General features: G+C 42.5%; 1 protein-coding gene across 2 annotated transcripts in view; it reads left to right on the top strand.

Annotated features, from left to right (window-relative positions):
* RHCG (Rh family C glycoprotein) overlaps positions 1 to 15,056 on the top strand; it is a 236,053-nt gene that overhangs the window by 173,424 nt on the left and 47,573 nt on the right. For both annotated transcript variants that reach the window (XM_069766218.1, XM_069766217.1), the window contains exons 4-5: positions 10,205 to 10,352; positions 14,024 to 14,190. In XM_069766218.1, coding sequence (XP_069622319.1) covers positions 10,205 to 10,352; positions 14,024 to 14,190 — 315 coding nt within the window. The remainder of the gene's footprint in view (positions 1 to 10,204; positions 10,353 to 14,023; positions 14,191 to 15,056) is intronic.

Here is a 15,056-nt window from a genome sequence, read left to right as displayed (position 1 = left end):
TACCCTGGTTACCAATGTAAATGTAAAAAAAAACACTACATACTTACATTTCCGGTGTCTGGTCATGTCCCTCGCCTTCAGCTTACCGCACTGACTGGTGAGCGCCGGCCAGCCGTAAAGTACAGCGGTGACGTCACCGCTCTGCTTTCCGGCTGTCCGGCGCTCACTGTCAGTGCAGAGAAGCATAGCGCCGAGGGACGCGACAGGAATGTAAGTATGTAGTGTTTGTTTTTTTTTACGTTTACGCTGGTAACCAGGGTAAACATCGAGTTACTAAGCGCGGCCCTGCGCTTAGTAACCCGATGTTTACCCTGGTTACCGGGGACTTCGGGATCGTTGGTCGCTGGAGAGCTGTCTGTGTGACAGCTCTCCAGCGACCAAACAGCGATGCTGCAGAGATCGACATCGTTGTCGTATCGCTGCAGCGTCGTTTAAGTGTGACGGTACCCTAAGTGTTCATGTGTATGGGAGAGTTGGGACAGACACTTAACCTTCAGATGAAACATACTAACGTGTATGGCACCTTTACATATTGACAGACACAATGAGTCAGCTTACATGACAAATTTCAACAGATTACTTGCATAATCCACTCCCTAAAAATAATTACTGCACTATACTGCCGAATGTCATTAGGTGAAGGAAAGGTTTTCCCATTGTTAGACTTACAATGTTACATGGAACGCTGCAGACCTGATGTAAATTATTTTTCTAAGCTATGGGAGTTGTTCATGTACAATTTGCAAATACACAACTCTTGACTAGTGTTGAGCCACCTCCCTAGTGTTCGAGTTCGGTTCGTCAAACAGGGAGGTGTTCGCCGCACTGTTCGTCGAACGTTCGACGAACACCGTCAAACCCCATTGAAACCAATGGCAGGCAAACACAAACACATACAAACACATGGAAAACACATAGAAAACACCTTAAAAGGTGTTCAAATGCTGACAAACTGCTCAGAAGACACAACAAACATGGAAATTCACAACTACATATAGTCAAGTGAAAAGAAAAGAGGTGGAGGAGGAGACACAGATATAGGCATGTCATGCCCTTCTAAAATCAAGAAAGGCTGAAGTAAAAATCTAAAATCACTCTACCAACACCCAGACGTCTTGGCAAAAAAAATAAAAAAATAAATATCTTAGGTGGAATGGCGGCGGGTTTATTCAGAACACTTTCCTTAGAAGACGTAGTGGTACCCCCGTTGGGAGTTGTGCCAAAAAATGAACCCAATACATTCAGACTAATCCACCTTTTGTAATATCCAAGGGGCAGGTCAGTAAACGATAACATCGACGCGGAACCAAGTACAGTACTATGTACTGTACCTCCTTTGACGAGGCAATCAGGCGGGTCAGGAAGTTGGTAAGGGGCACCCTAATGGCCAAAACAGACATTGAGGTGGCGTTCCGGTTACTACCTGTGCCTCCAAATAGTGTCCTCCCATTGGGCTGCTTCTGTGAAGGAGCATATTACATAGATCGCTGTTTGCCCATGGGGTGCTCCATATCCTGCTCACTATTTGAGGCGTTTAGTTGCTTCCTCGAATGTGTCATCATGGACGTTTGTAAGGCGGCACATATTATCCATTACCTTGACGACATCTTATGCCTGGGCCGTGTCATCATGGACGTTTGTAAGGCGGCACATATTATCCATTACCTTGACGACTTCTTATGCCTGGGCCCAAAAGATTTGCCACAGTGTGAAAACACGCGGTAGTCCACCTGTGAGAAGGAGAGAGCTGGAGGGAGAGTGGACACCACAGAGCCGAGTGGTTAGATTGAGAAAGGAAGAAGACGGTGTAGCTTGCTTCATGGGTGGGGTACTCTGCTGAGTAGCAGAAATTGCTACTAGGCCCAAAAGGATTTCCTGGGCCAGATGCCGTTAAAAAATAGTAGTTAGGTAAACAGGCGGTGTAGCTTGCTTCATGGGTGAAGTACACTGCTGAGTAGCACCAAATTCTACTAGGCCCAAAAGGATTTCCTGGGCTAGATGCCATTAAAAATAGTACTTAGGTAAACAGGTGGTGTAGCTTGCTTCATGGGTGGGGTACGCTGCTGAGTTGCACCAAATTATACTAGGCCCAAAAGGATTTCCTGTGCTAAATGCCATTAAAAATAGTAATTAGGTAAACAGGCGGTGTAGCTTGCTTCATGGGTGGGGTACGCTGCTGAGTAGCAGAAATTGCTACTAGGCCCAAAAGGATTTCCTGGGCCTAATGCGTTAAAAAATAGTACGTAGGTAAACAGGCGGTGTAGCTTGCTTCATGGGTGGGGTACGCTGCTGAGTTGCAGAAATTGCTACTAGGCCCAAAAGGATTTCCTGGGCCAGATGCCGTTAAAAAATAGTACTTAGGTAAACAGGCGGTGTAGCTTGCTTCATGGGTGACGTACACTGCTGAGTAGCACCAAATTCTACTAGGCCCAAAAGGATTTCCTGGGCTAGATGCCGTTACAAAATAGTAGTTAGGTAAACAGGTGGTGGGTGGCTGGGCTACTCTGCTGACGTGCAGACACTGCTCCTAGGCCCTAAACTATCAACTGGATTAGATGCAGTGAAAATTTAGATACACAGCCGGTGTAGTTTGTTTCACAGGCAGGCTACTCTGCTCCTATGCCCTAAAATATCAACTGGATTAGATGCAGTGAAAATTGAGTTACACAGGCGGTGTAGCTAGCTTCACAGGCGGGCTACTCAGATGACTACCAGACAATGCTACTAGCCCAAAAGGATTGGCTGAGCTAGATTACACCAATCTAACGACTCGAACACCACCCAAACACAGCTCGAATTTGAGATTGGCGAACAGTTCGACTCGAACACCGCTCATCTCTACTCTTGACACCTTGTCATCCATGACCTGCAGCATTTTTTATTTATTACCTTTAACCCCTTCGCGACATGCGCCGTACTAGTACTGCGCTGCCGGCACTGCATTAGTGCCAGCAGCAGTACTAGTACGGCGCACCGATCACCGCGGTCTCGCGCTGAGCGCCGCGGTGATCGGGTGCGGGTGTCAGCTGTATACGACAGCTGACACCCCGCAGCAATGCCCACGATCGGCGCTATCACCGATCGCGGGCATTTAACCCCTCTGATGCCGCTGTCAGTAGTGACAGCGGCATAGATGGGGATCGCGCAGGGACGGGGGCTCCCTGCGCTCTCCCACCGGAGCAACGCAATGAGATCGCGTTGCTCCGGTGACCCGGAAGGAGTCCCCGGATCCAAGATGGCCGCCGGACTCCTTCCGGGTCATGAAGTGACCTGGCTAGCCGGCGCCTGCTGAGAGCAGGCGCTGGAGAGCCAGCTAAGCTGCCTGTCAGATCGTTGATCTGACAGTGTGCTATGCACAGTGTCAGATCAACGATCTGATCTAATACAGAGATGTCCCACCCTGGGACAATGTTAGAAAGTAAAAAAAAAAAAAAATAGAATGTGTAAAAAAAAATAAAAAAAAATCCCCAAATAAAAAAACAAAAACATTTCCCAATAAATCCATTTATTTATGTAAAAAAAAAAAAAAACAATAAATGTACACATATTTGGTATCGCCGCGTCCGTAACGACCCGCTCTATAAAACTATCCCACTAGTTAACCCCTTCAATGAACACCGCAAAAAAAAAAAAAAAAAAAACAAGGCAAAAAACAACGCTTTATTATCATACAGGCGAACAAAAAGTGGAATAACACGCGATCAAAACGACGGATATAAATATCCATGGTACCGCTGAAAACGTCATCTTGTCCCGCAAAAAAAAAGCCGCAACACAGCATCATCAGCAGAAAAATAAAAAAGTTATAGCTCTCAGAATAATGCGATGCAAAAACAATTATTTTTTTATATAAAATAGTTTTTATTGTGTAAAAGCGCCAAAACATAAAAAAAATTACATAAATGAGGTATCGCTGTAATCGTACTGACCCGAAGAATAAAACTGCTTTATACACTTTTACTTTTACCACACGTGGAACGGTATAAACGCCCCCCCTAAAAGAAATTCAGGAATTGCTGGTTTTTGTTCATTCCGCCTCCCAAAAATCGGAATAAAAAGCGATCAAAAAATGTCATCTGCCCGAAAATGTTACCAATAAAAACGTCAACTCGTCCCGCAAAAAACAAGACCTCATATGACTCTGTGGGCCAAAATATGGATAAATTATAGCTCTCAAAATGTGGTGATGCAAAAACTATTTTTTGCAATAAAAAGCGTCTTTTAGTGTGTGACAGCTGCCAATCATAAAAATCCGCCAAAAAAACGCTATAAAAGTAAATCAAACCCCCCTTCATCACCCCCTTAGTTAGGGAAAAATAATAAAATGTAAAAAAATGTATTTATTTCCATTTTCCCGTTAGGGCTAGGGTTAGGGCTAGGGCTAGGGTTAGGATTAGGGCTAGGGTTAGGGCTAGGGCTAGGGTTAGGATTAGGGCTAGGGTTAGGGTTGGGGTTAGGGTTTCAGTTATAATTGGGGGTTTCCACTGTTTAGGCACATCAGGGGGCGTCCGATCTCAATTCCAGCCAATTCTGCTTTGAAAAAGTAAAACAGTGCTCCTTCCCTTCCGAGTTCTCCTGTGTGCCCAAACAGTGGTTCCCCCCAACATATGGGGTATCAGCGTTCTCAGGACAAGTTGGACAACAACTTTTGGGGTCCAATTTGTCCTGTTACCCTTGGGAAAATAAAAACATAGGGGATAAAATATCATTTTCGTGGAAAAAAAAATATTTTTTATTTTCACGGCTCTGCGTTATAAACTGTAGTGAAACACTTGTTGGTTCAAAGCTCTCACAACACATCTAGATAAGTTCCTTTGGGGGTCTAGTTTCCAATATGGGGTCACTTGTGGGGGGTTTCTACTGTTTAGGTACATCAGGGGCTCTGCAAATGCAACATGACGCCTGCAGACCAATCCATCTAAGTCTGCATTTCAAATGGCGCTCCTTCCCTTCCGAGCTCTGCCGTGCACCCAAACAGTGGTTCCCCCCAACATATGGGGTATCAGCGTTCTCAGGACAAGTTGGACAACAACTTTTGGGGTCCAATTTGTCCTGTTACCCTTGGGAAAATAAAAACATAGGGGATAAAATATAATTTTCGTGGAAAAAAAAATATTTTTTATTTTCACGGCTCTGCGTTATAAACTGTAGTGAAACACTTGTTGGTTCAAAGCTCTCACAACACATCTAGATAAGTTCCTTGGGGGGTCTAGTTTCCAATATGGGGTCACTTGTGGGGGGTTTCTACTGTTTAGGTACATCAGGGGCTCTGCAAATGCAACATGACACCTGCAGACCAATCCATCTAAGTCTGCATTTCAAATGGCGCTCCTTCCCTTCCGAGCTCTGCCGTGCACCCAAACAGTGGTTCCCCCCAACATATGGGGTATCAGCGTTCTCAGGACAAGTTGGACAACAACTTTTGGGGTCCAATTTGTCCTGTTACCCTTGGGAAAATAAAAACATAGGGGATAAAATATCATTTTCGTGGAAAAAAAAAAATTTTAAAAAAAAACTAAGAGTTTGAAAATTGCAAAATTTTCATAATTTCCGACAAATTTTTGTTTTTTTCACAAATAAATGCAAGTCATATCGAAGAAGTTTTACCACTATCATGAAGTACAATATGTCACGAGAAAACAGTGTCAGAATCACCAGGATCCGTTGAAGCGTTTCAGAGTTATGACCTCATAAAGTGACAGTGGTCAGAATTGTAAAAATTGGCCCTGTCACTTAGGTGAAAACAGGCTTTGGGGTGAAGGGGTTAACAATAATATAAAAAAGATATAATTAATTTTCACATCTGAAAACAAATGAAAGATTTTGGACAATCTCCCAAGGAGACAAGAGCCATTAGTCTGTGGAATAGCCGACCTCAGGAGCCAGTCACAGAGGGAACCGTGTATGGCTTAAAAAAGGGCTTACATTCTTTTTTGGAAGAACATAAGATCAATGCTTTGATAAATGTGTCTGGAAAGATTGGGTCTTTTAGAGCAGATGGGATCATGCATTGTGGTTGAACAAATACCCATCCACCTTATCATTTCTCATGGCATGTGTCTTTTTTCAACCATATTAAAGGGAATCTGTCAGCAGGTTTTTTTTATCTGAAATCTGGCACAGACCTGCCTGGAAAACAGTGCTATGATCTGCTGTAACCTACCCTGAAAAAGGCTGATATTACAACTAGTCCCGACTCCTCCCAACTCCCTAAACCTATCTCTCTGACAAATCGCTCCAAAAAAACACAATTAGTCTGTATAGCACCCACAGCAGCAGCGGTGCCCTCTAACACTAAGCTGTAGCAGTGAGGAAATGGTGGTGACGGGGCAAATGGCTGGTTCTTATAGGGCAAGGACATGTGACATACACAGCCAATGACACATACCCTTGCTTGTGTGCATCACATGCACATTTCTGTGTGGGTGCGCACTGCTGAAAGACTGCACCGCCCCAATGTAAATGCGGGAAAGAAAAAAAAAATGGAGATCGGCGTTATTTCAGCACAGATCTATCCCCCGCCCACTATACACTGAAAGAGTCTATTAACAATGATAAACAATTTTAATGTGAAAATCATGCAAGGCTTTTGCTGAACGAACAGTTATCGAACAGAAACTCGAACAGCCGAATTTTAAGCAAATTGTTCGGGTTCGTCGAACGACTCGAACACCGCCCAAAACAGCTCGAATTTGAGATTGGCGAACAGTTCGATTCGAACACTGCTCATCTCTACTCTTGACACCTTGTCATCCATGACCTGCAGCATTTTTTATTTATTACCTTTAACAATAATATGGGGCAGCATGGTGGCGCAGTGGTTAGCACAGCAGCCTTGCAGCGCTGGGGTCCTGGGGTCTAATCCCACCCAGGACAACATCTGCAAAGAGTTTGTACGTTCTCTCCGTGTTTGCGTGGGTTTCCTCTGGGCACTCCGGCTTCCTCCCACATTCCAAAGGCATACAGATAGGGATTCTAGATTGTGAGCCCCATCGGGGACAGTGATGATAACTGTAAAGCGCTGCGGAATATGTTAGCGCTATATAAAAATAAAGATTATTATTATTATAATATAAAAAAAGATATAATCAATTTTCACATCTGAAAATAAATGAAAGATTTTGGACAATCTCCCAAGGAGACAAGAGCCATTAGTCTGTGGAAGAGCCGACCTCAGGAGCCAGTCACAGAGGGAACCGTGTATGGCTTAAAAATGCTTTGATAAATGTGTCCGGAAAGATTGGGTCTTTTAGAGCAGATGGGATCATGCATTGTGGTTGAACAAATACCCATCCACCTTATCATTTCTCATCCATTAGTTGAACTTCATGGCATTTGTCTTTTTTCAACCATATTAAAGGGAATCTGTCAGCAGGTTTTTTTTATCTGAAATCTGAGAACAGCGTAACATAGGCCACAAAAGCCTGATCACAGGAATGTGCTACTTATTAGGCTGTGTGTTGTAGTTGTAATACAAACATTATTTTATCAGCAAGAGATTATCATTACCTGACTACATATCTTGTGCAGACAAGTGGGGCTAATCAGGGTAAACCAGCCCACACCACTGATTACCATCTTGCTGACACTTCACGGTGTCCACAGGAATCTGCTAGTCAGGGGTGTGGACTATGTTATACGTAGCTATGCTACATCAACGTCTGACAAACTATTCTATCCAAACTACCAAAGTAGTCCAGTAAGTGATATACACCCCTGGAATCAGGCTTCCTTGGCCTATGTTATGGTGCTATCAGATTATATAGCAAAAACCTGCTGACAGATTCCCTTTAACAGTTAAAGGGGTATTCACATCTCCAAGATCTTATCCCAGTATATAGTAGGTGTAATAATAATAGTATTAGGAAATACCTCCAATTAGAAATGTAGTATAGCTCTTCTGATAATCTGTGTCTCTTTACCCCAGGTGCAGGGCATTGTAGTAGATTAGGTAGTCATGGTTATGACCACTAACAGCTAACTAGATATCACTATATGTGTGGTCATAGCAATGGATACTTAAGCGACTCTAATGCTATGCACATGGGGTAAGAGACACAGATTATCAGAAGAGCTATACTACATTTCTAGTTGGAGGTATTTGCTAATAGTATTGGCTACGTTCACACTAGCGTTGTGCGCCGCTGCGTCGGCGACGCGACGCACAACGCACCGAAAAACGCTGCGTTTTTCGACGCGTGCGTCGTTTTTTGACGAAAATCGGACGCAAGAAAAATGCAACTTGTTGCATTTTCTTGGTCCGACGCTAGCATCAAAAAAGACGCAGGTGTCGGAATACGCAACAAGCAAAAACGCATGCGTCCCCCATGTTAAACATAGGGGCGCATGATGCGTGCGTCGCCGCTGCGTCGCCCGACGCTAGCGCGACGCACACTAGCCGAACGCTAGTGTGAACGTAGCCATTATTGTACTTCCTACAAATTGGGATAGAAGCTATTTTTTTATATAATAAAAGGTGGATTCTCCTTTGAATTCATGTTTTAAGCACATATACAAAAACAAACTGTGAACAATGTGAGAAAAGCAGAGATGTAATTCATTTTTAGATTTTCTTTGCATGGATTTTAATCTCAATTATGGAAAATGTTTGCCCCAATTGAGGAGGAGTGAGAAAAAATGAAGTTTGTGATTCATGCATTAGCTTTGCGAGCTGTAGTTTAAGCCTTGTCATGTGTGCGACCCTCTGCTGGCATCTCCATATGGTGTAAAGTTATACAGTGTGAGGAAGTGACCTGTGTCACAGGTAGGGGTCGCTGTGTGTTCTCCCCAGGATGTTCACGGAGGCGTATGGAGGCAATGAGAGTGCATTGCAGTCACAGGCATAGCTGTGATTGCAATGCAGACTAAAAATAAGTGTTAAAGTGTTAATCTTGGGCATGTTAGTGTGCAAGGCAGAGTTGGGAAAACCTGCTCTGGGTTTTTTTGTATTTTGAAACAGACTGCAGGATTGTAGTCGTGCAGTTCGTTTCATTCCAGGCCCGGGTTTTCTATGTGGCTGAAGGCTACAGGTTGCTTGTTAAAATACCTGCAGTAAAGGGTTTGAGTGTGTCAGGGTCACAGTTGGTATCAGTCTGGTGTATGCTGGAGGGCAGAGCAGTCAGCACTGTAGAGTTCCTGTGTGAGGCAACACAGGCAATCGGAGCCAAGCAGCCAGGGGAGCTGAGACGCCTAGCACACACAGCATGCACAGCGGTGCAGTCGCCCACGGCAACTGGTCAGAGGTGGACTGGCAAATTTAGTAACTGTAATATGGAGGATATGGTTCCCAACAGCGATACGGAGGATAACGGGTACTATGTAGTGCTGTGAATTGGACATTAATGATACATACTTGTGTGAATGGGACATTAATGCTGTGAAGTAACCGCATTAAAGATATTTTGTGTTGAAACTTTGTTGGGTCACTGCCTCCTCACTGCTACTGCTACTGTTACTCTACAACATGATAAACATAAACTATACTATTCAGTGCTTAATTATCAGCGTTATGCAAGGTGATGCCTAAATGACAGTGCCCAAATCCAAGTTATACAGCTAATACACTGTAAAAATAATTAACTATACTGTGACACACAATGCTATAGTAAATACCACCAAACAGCTAAACTTAAAAAGGAATCTATTAAAAGCCATATAATGTCTAAAAAAAAAACCCAAAATATAATTTTTATTAACATTTGTAGTAGCCATATGCCTTGTCCGACAGATCCTCAATGGCACACCTTTTAGAATTGGCAGCTGATGCACTTATGTAACCTCTATGCACACTGCCAGGACAGATGTACAGTTAGTAGTACACCGGATTTGTCTTTTCTAAACAGCTTTTATTATAGACCAAGAGGTGAAAGGAAAAAAGTGCTGGTATCTTGACTGACACAGGTAATAAACACTATAGTGTTGGCTGATAGGTATATAAATCAGCTGATGCATCGCGTTGGCCACCAACGAATAAGAATAATTGTGGCAATATGGACAATTCAATCATCTTTTGTACTGTGAAAAAAGATCTTCTAAAGTGTTATCTGACATGTAATAAGGATAAAGACCCTGCATTTACACTTTTACTAAGAATACAAGTATAAGCAAGGTTTCACAACCGGAAGCAAAGAATGCCTTTATTTCTATAATCTCATTGTATTTGACACATGTAAAGTTCATATGTTAGTTCTATATCTCCCCATAGGTCATTGATGCTGGTGGCTCCATGACAATCCACACATTTGGAGCATATTTTGGACTGACAGTCGCTTGGATCTTGAAGCGTCCTAAACTTAATCAAAATAACAAAAATGAAGGATCAGAGTATGTCTCAGATATATTTGCTATGATTGGTGAGTTGCCTTCAAGCATACAACATTGTCACATATTTTTTAAGGAAGACCTGTCACTTGCCCTAAATATGTATTTTTGTATATGATGTACATGCTACTTTCACCCTTAATCTAGGGTGATTTTTTTTTCCTGAAACATGGCTCCACATTCCCTGTATATAAACCTAGTCTTTTAACTAGACTTCCATGGAGAAGAGTTGAAGACCACACCTACTTGGCAAAAAAGACTAGATTTACATAAAGGGCAGAAAGAAATCTCAGGAACCAAGAGGTACAGACATAAAAAGTAAAAAAAAAGTCAGATTTAGGAGAACAATGGCATCTATTCCAGATACAACATTACACATTTATGACAAATTCTCTTTAAGGAGAAAAGTTGAAAATATTCTGAAATAAACATATACCACATTTTTACCATCTCATGCCCTGAAAGAATGGAAACTTTTTTTTAATTAAATTTACCATTAAAGAATCACTGCAGCATTTTTACTTTTTAATTTTAGGAGTGGTGCTACAATTGTAAGCCTGAGCCTAGTATTATATTTACTAGTTGCCATCTTCAACTATTCCCAGTGCCGCTCTGGTCCTGATTCACAATCGTGTGACTTCTGACTGACCGGAAGTCAGAGGTAACAATCACAAGTGCTCAATGTAAGTCTATTCTGGTCTCCTTCCGGTCTCATAGACTTACACAGACTTGGGCTGTGAATTCCATATGGTCATCGAACACGGGAGAGATCCAGCAGGTCACAAAATGCTGGAGACCGACCAGAGCAACGCTAATAATAAAATTAGATGGCAGCTGGTAAGTATGATACTAATTGCAGGGAACTTACATTAGTGGCACCACTCCAGCGATAAAATAATAAAAAAAATGCTGGAGTTGTGCTTTAATTTAGAAGATTCAGAGATAAACTAGGTAAAGTCAATTCCTGAACATGATACTATTGTTCTATGCATTTCGTAAAATATATTTTTGGTATGTGAAAGTAACAGCAGTATTAGAAAATCTTAGAAATAAGGACTAAAAATATGATAATAATTAATGTTTTTAGATGCAACAAAAAATACCTATAGCAATAGATACACTGTTTGCATATGCCCACTGTTCATAATACAGTCACACATTTTCTGTTCTGGGCACGCACAATACATTACAATCATGCACAGTGATGGTCTGTAGGAAGTAGGAAGGACGTGCAGACACTGGACACTGAACCAACTCCAGTTAGGTTGGAAAAAGGTTAGCTATTAGAAACCATATACAAAAGGAGGAGGATTCGTTTCCGGCACACTGTCAGGGTAACATGGTAACATTGTTAGCAAGGCCGAAAAAAGACATTTGTCCATCCAGTTCAGCCTATATTCCATCATAATAAATCCCCTGATCTACGTCCTTCTAAAGCACCTAATAACTGTAAGATACAATATTGTTACCCCCCAGGAAGACATCCAGGCCTCTCTTGAACTCCTCGACTGAGTTCGCCATCACCACCTCCTCAGGCAAGTAAGGTAAAATGTAGAAATGTATTCAAATAATTCTAAAAATGGGAAAGTTAAAAGCAACTGATGCCTTTCTGGTGCAGTAAAGCGCCCTTAGTCATAGGATGCCAGCAAGTAAATACAAAATAGTATAAGTAGAGGAAAAGAGCTAATAAAAAGCCAAGAAGATACTGTAATTACATTTTAAACTCAGCAGCTGTGCAGTATCGAGGAAGACAAGATACATGCTATCAATATATTTAGATTTTTTATTGATTATTTGAATGCATTTCTACATTTTACCTGGATGGTGTGCCGGAAACGTATCCTCCTCCTTTTGTATTGTTGCTGCTCTCACCAGCGGGATCAGCACCTACCAGTGGCATTTCATCAACCTCTACCAGATTCAAGCTACATCTGTGGAAACTCCTTGTTCCTCTCCACTCCATCTATTAGAATCCATATTTTGGCAGCGGCGAAAGAACGCACCTTCACAGATGGAGGGGCAGGTATCCAACAACATTCTTAAAATGGGGGTCTTGTGATTGTTCGACTTTATAGATTATTATAATTTTAAGGGGCAGCCATGTCAGTCTTCTCCCACATGCCTTAATCAAGCTGTCCAGGAGTTAGGGTATGGTGACTTAGAGGTTTTGGTGTAATTTGGAATCTTTCAAAGTCCTGTAGTATTAGTAGTATTTTTACACTGTCCACTGCAGGGGTTTCCAACTAATTACATTTATTGCCTGTTCACAGAATAGCTGATGTACGATCACTGTGGGGTCCTACAGCTTAGACCCTCACTTTTTCTGAGAATGAGGTCTCCAAGTTTCCTTCCTGTTTGAATAAACAGTAATGTGCAAGCTTGACCACTGAATCCTATCAGTACCAATAAGTGAACGAAGCGGTGGTCACTCTTCTGTTCTAGGGATCGGTTAGAGACCCAGCAGTAGGACCCCAATGATTATGCAATTGTCATTATTAACTACACTGTAGATAAGAGATAAAGACTCTGAACTAATCAATGAGCACTTTTCAGTATAGTCAGATGTAGCGTGGTGCAGCTGGAGTTGGATGATACCTACACTAAGGGAGCAAAAAAGGGGAGAAGCCAGCGCAGCCTAAGGTTAAGACGCAATACATAAAGTGCAAATGCACATATTAATTTCTAACTGTATTTTCAAAATGAGACATTTAGCAAACAATTGATCAATTCTTTGAGCCACCCTGCCTCTTCACGGCAATCTCATATTGGGGCAGTCCTACACTCCGTTTTTTATATTCGCTGTGCCATAAAGGCCTCCTAAATGAACTAAAAGCAAGACCACATTAAAAACATGCTGTACCTGGAGCATTACTGAGTCACTCCCATGGCGCCAGAGTAGGCAAGCGAGGATAAAGGTTGACCATGGTCCAGACAGACATTTCAGATCCAACCTCCACACTGCCCATCCAGTACCACAGATGAAGAGTGAGACAGGCTGAGGCACAGGTGCATAATTAAACAAAGCCTGAGGCAGGGCAGGGCTGCTATGTGTGTGTACAGCAGCCTATCAATCACTGAGACACAGAAAGAATGGCGCACATAACCAGGCTACACTAAGTTAAAGGGATTGTCCAGTCCAAATCAATAAGTCTGCAGTCACTCTGTGAGATTGTAGACTTATGAATCTCCCCAGGGCACACACTGTGTGTTGCGGGGATTCGCTGGCTTCTGAGTCGGGACCGGAGGGTATGTATTAGTTATACATACTCCTGGCCAGAGCCTGTATAGTATGGAGAGAGGCCACACACACTAGTCGACCATGCCCGCTAGACGGCCTAGTCAATAGTCAGGGCATGGCCTCCTTCATTACAAGTGTATGGAGTGAAACCATGCCCAGGAATGCGCTGGGGGGATTCATAAGTCTGTATTTACACAGAGTGACTGCAGACTCATCAATTTGGGCTGGAAAACCCCTTTAAGTAATGACTAGTTTAGTTTGCCAAGTCAAGTGTGAGTTCCACTTTTTAACATCTTGTTACTGTACTTGAGACCTCGTCTATTACCGTGAGACTATGATAGATTTCAAGTTATTGCAATCTTGACCTTAAGTTAGAAGACAGCAGAGAGTATTGGTATGATTTCAAGACAGATAAAAGAATCCTAGAGCATCTTGTGATAACTTGTATTTTTTGTGCTATTACAGGGACGCTGTTTCTTTGGATGTTTTGGCCTAGCTTTAATTCAGCGATATCGCATCATGGAGATGCCCAGCACAGGGCTGCCATTAACACCTACTGTTCTTTGGCTGCCTCTGTTCTGACAACTGTTGCAATATCCAGTGTGGTAAACAAAAAGGGTAAAATAGATATGGTAAGTGCCATTCTTCGCTAGAGAGCCTGATATTATATCAGATGAGTTTTCTTTTAGACATAAGTCCTGCAATTAAGTGGTTTTAAATGGATCTTGTGTAAATGACACTGTGATATCAGATTTAATCTTGTTGTCACTGAATTTAAAATATTTTGTTTAAATCCTGATGTTGAAAATATCTCTTGACCATGTCAGGCTCACAAATTGCAAATTGGCATCTTAACGTTATTTCTAATCTAGCAAATCCCGGTAATCCCACCAATCTCTAGGATCTCCCAAAAACAAATGATAATGACTTGTCAATTACATGTCACGACTCACAACAGTTAAATCAGTACGACTTGTTGGGAACAAGTGAGTTTTCATTACTACATCAGTTGATACGTGGATGCTGATGCTTGGACATCTAGCTGCTGTACTACTGTAAGGTGCGCACGGCAGTAGCCATGGGCGAGGGGCTGCTGTGTTCCCACATTCTGGCACCCTACAAGTAAATAGTGTCCTGTCTCCCTTGTGCTGTACGTTATAACACTCACGGTTTGGCCAGAAGCCTCCGCAGACTCAACGATCCCGGAACAGATCCTTTTCACACAATTTAACTTTACTTAACAGTCCAATCTCAATCATAGTCACAGCATAGTACGATGTTACATTCATGTTTCTTTCAGCCTGAGTTATTCCTTTTCTTGTCTGGCACCCCTGGCCCCTGAGATACTCTGCATACGCAGCTTTCATGGTTTCCGACCCGCCTTCCTGGTACAGTTCCCCATCCGGATTTCCCTTCTGTAAAGTGGTAAAAGCTCACTCCTCTGTACCAAATTCTGGGCCGTAGTCACTGGACTTCCAGTGAAGGTCCGCTAAATTTA

The sequence above is a fragment of the Ranitomeya imitator genome, chromosome 4 (genome assembly GCF_032444005.1).
Source record: "Ranitomeya imitator isolate aRanImi1 chromosome 4, aRanImi1.pri, whole genome shotgun sequence".
Taxonomy (NCBI): Eukaryota; Metazoa; Chordata; class Amphibia; order Anura; family Dendrobatidae; genus Ranitomeya; species Ranitomeya imitator.
This window is presented reverse-complemented; position numbering and strand designations above follow the sequence as displayed.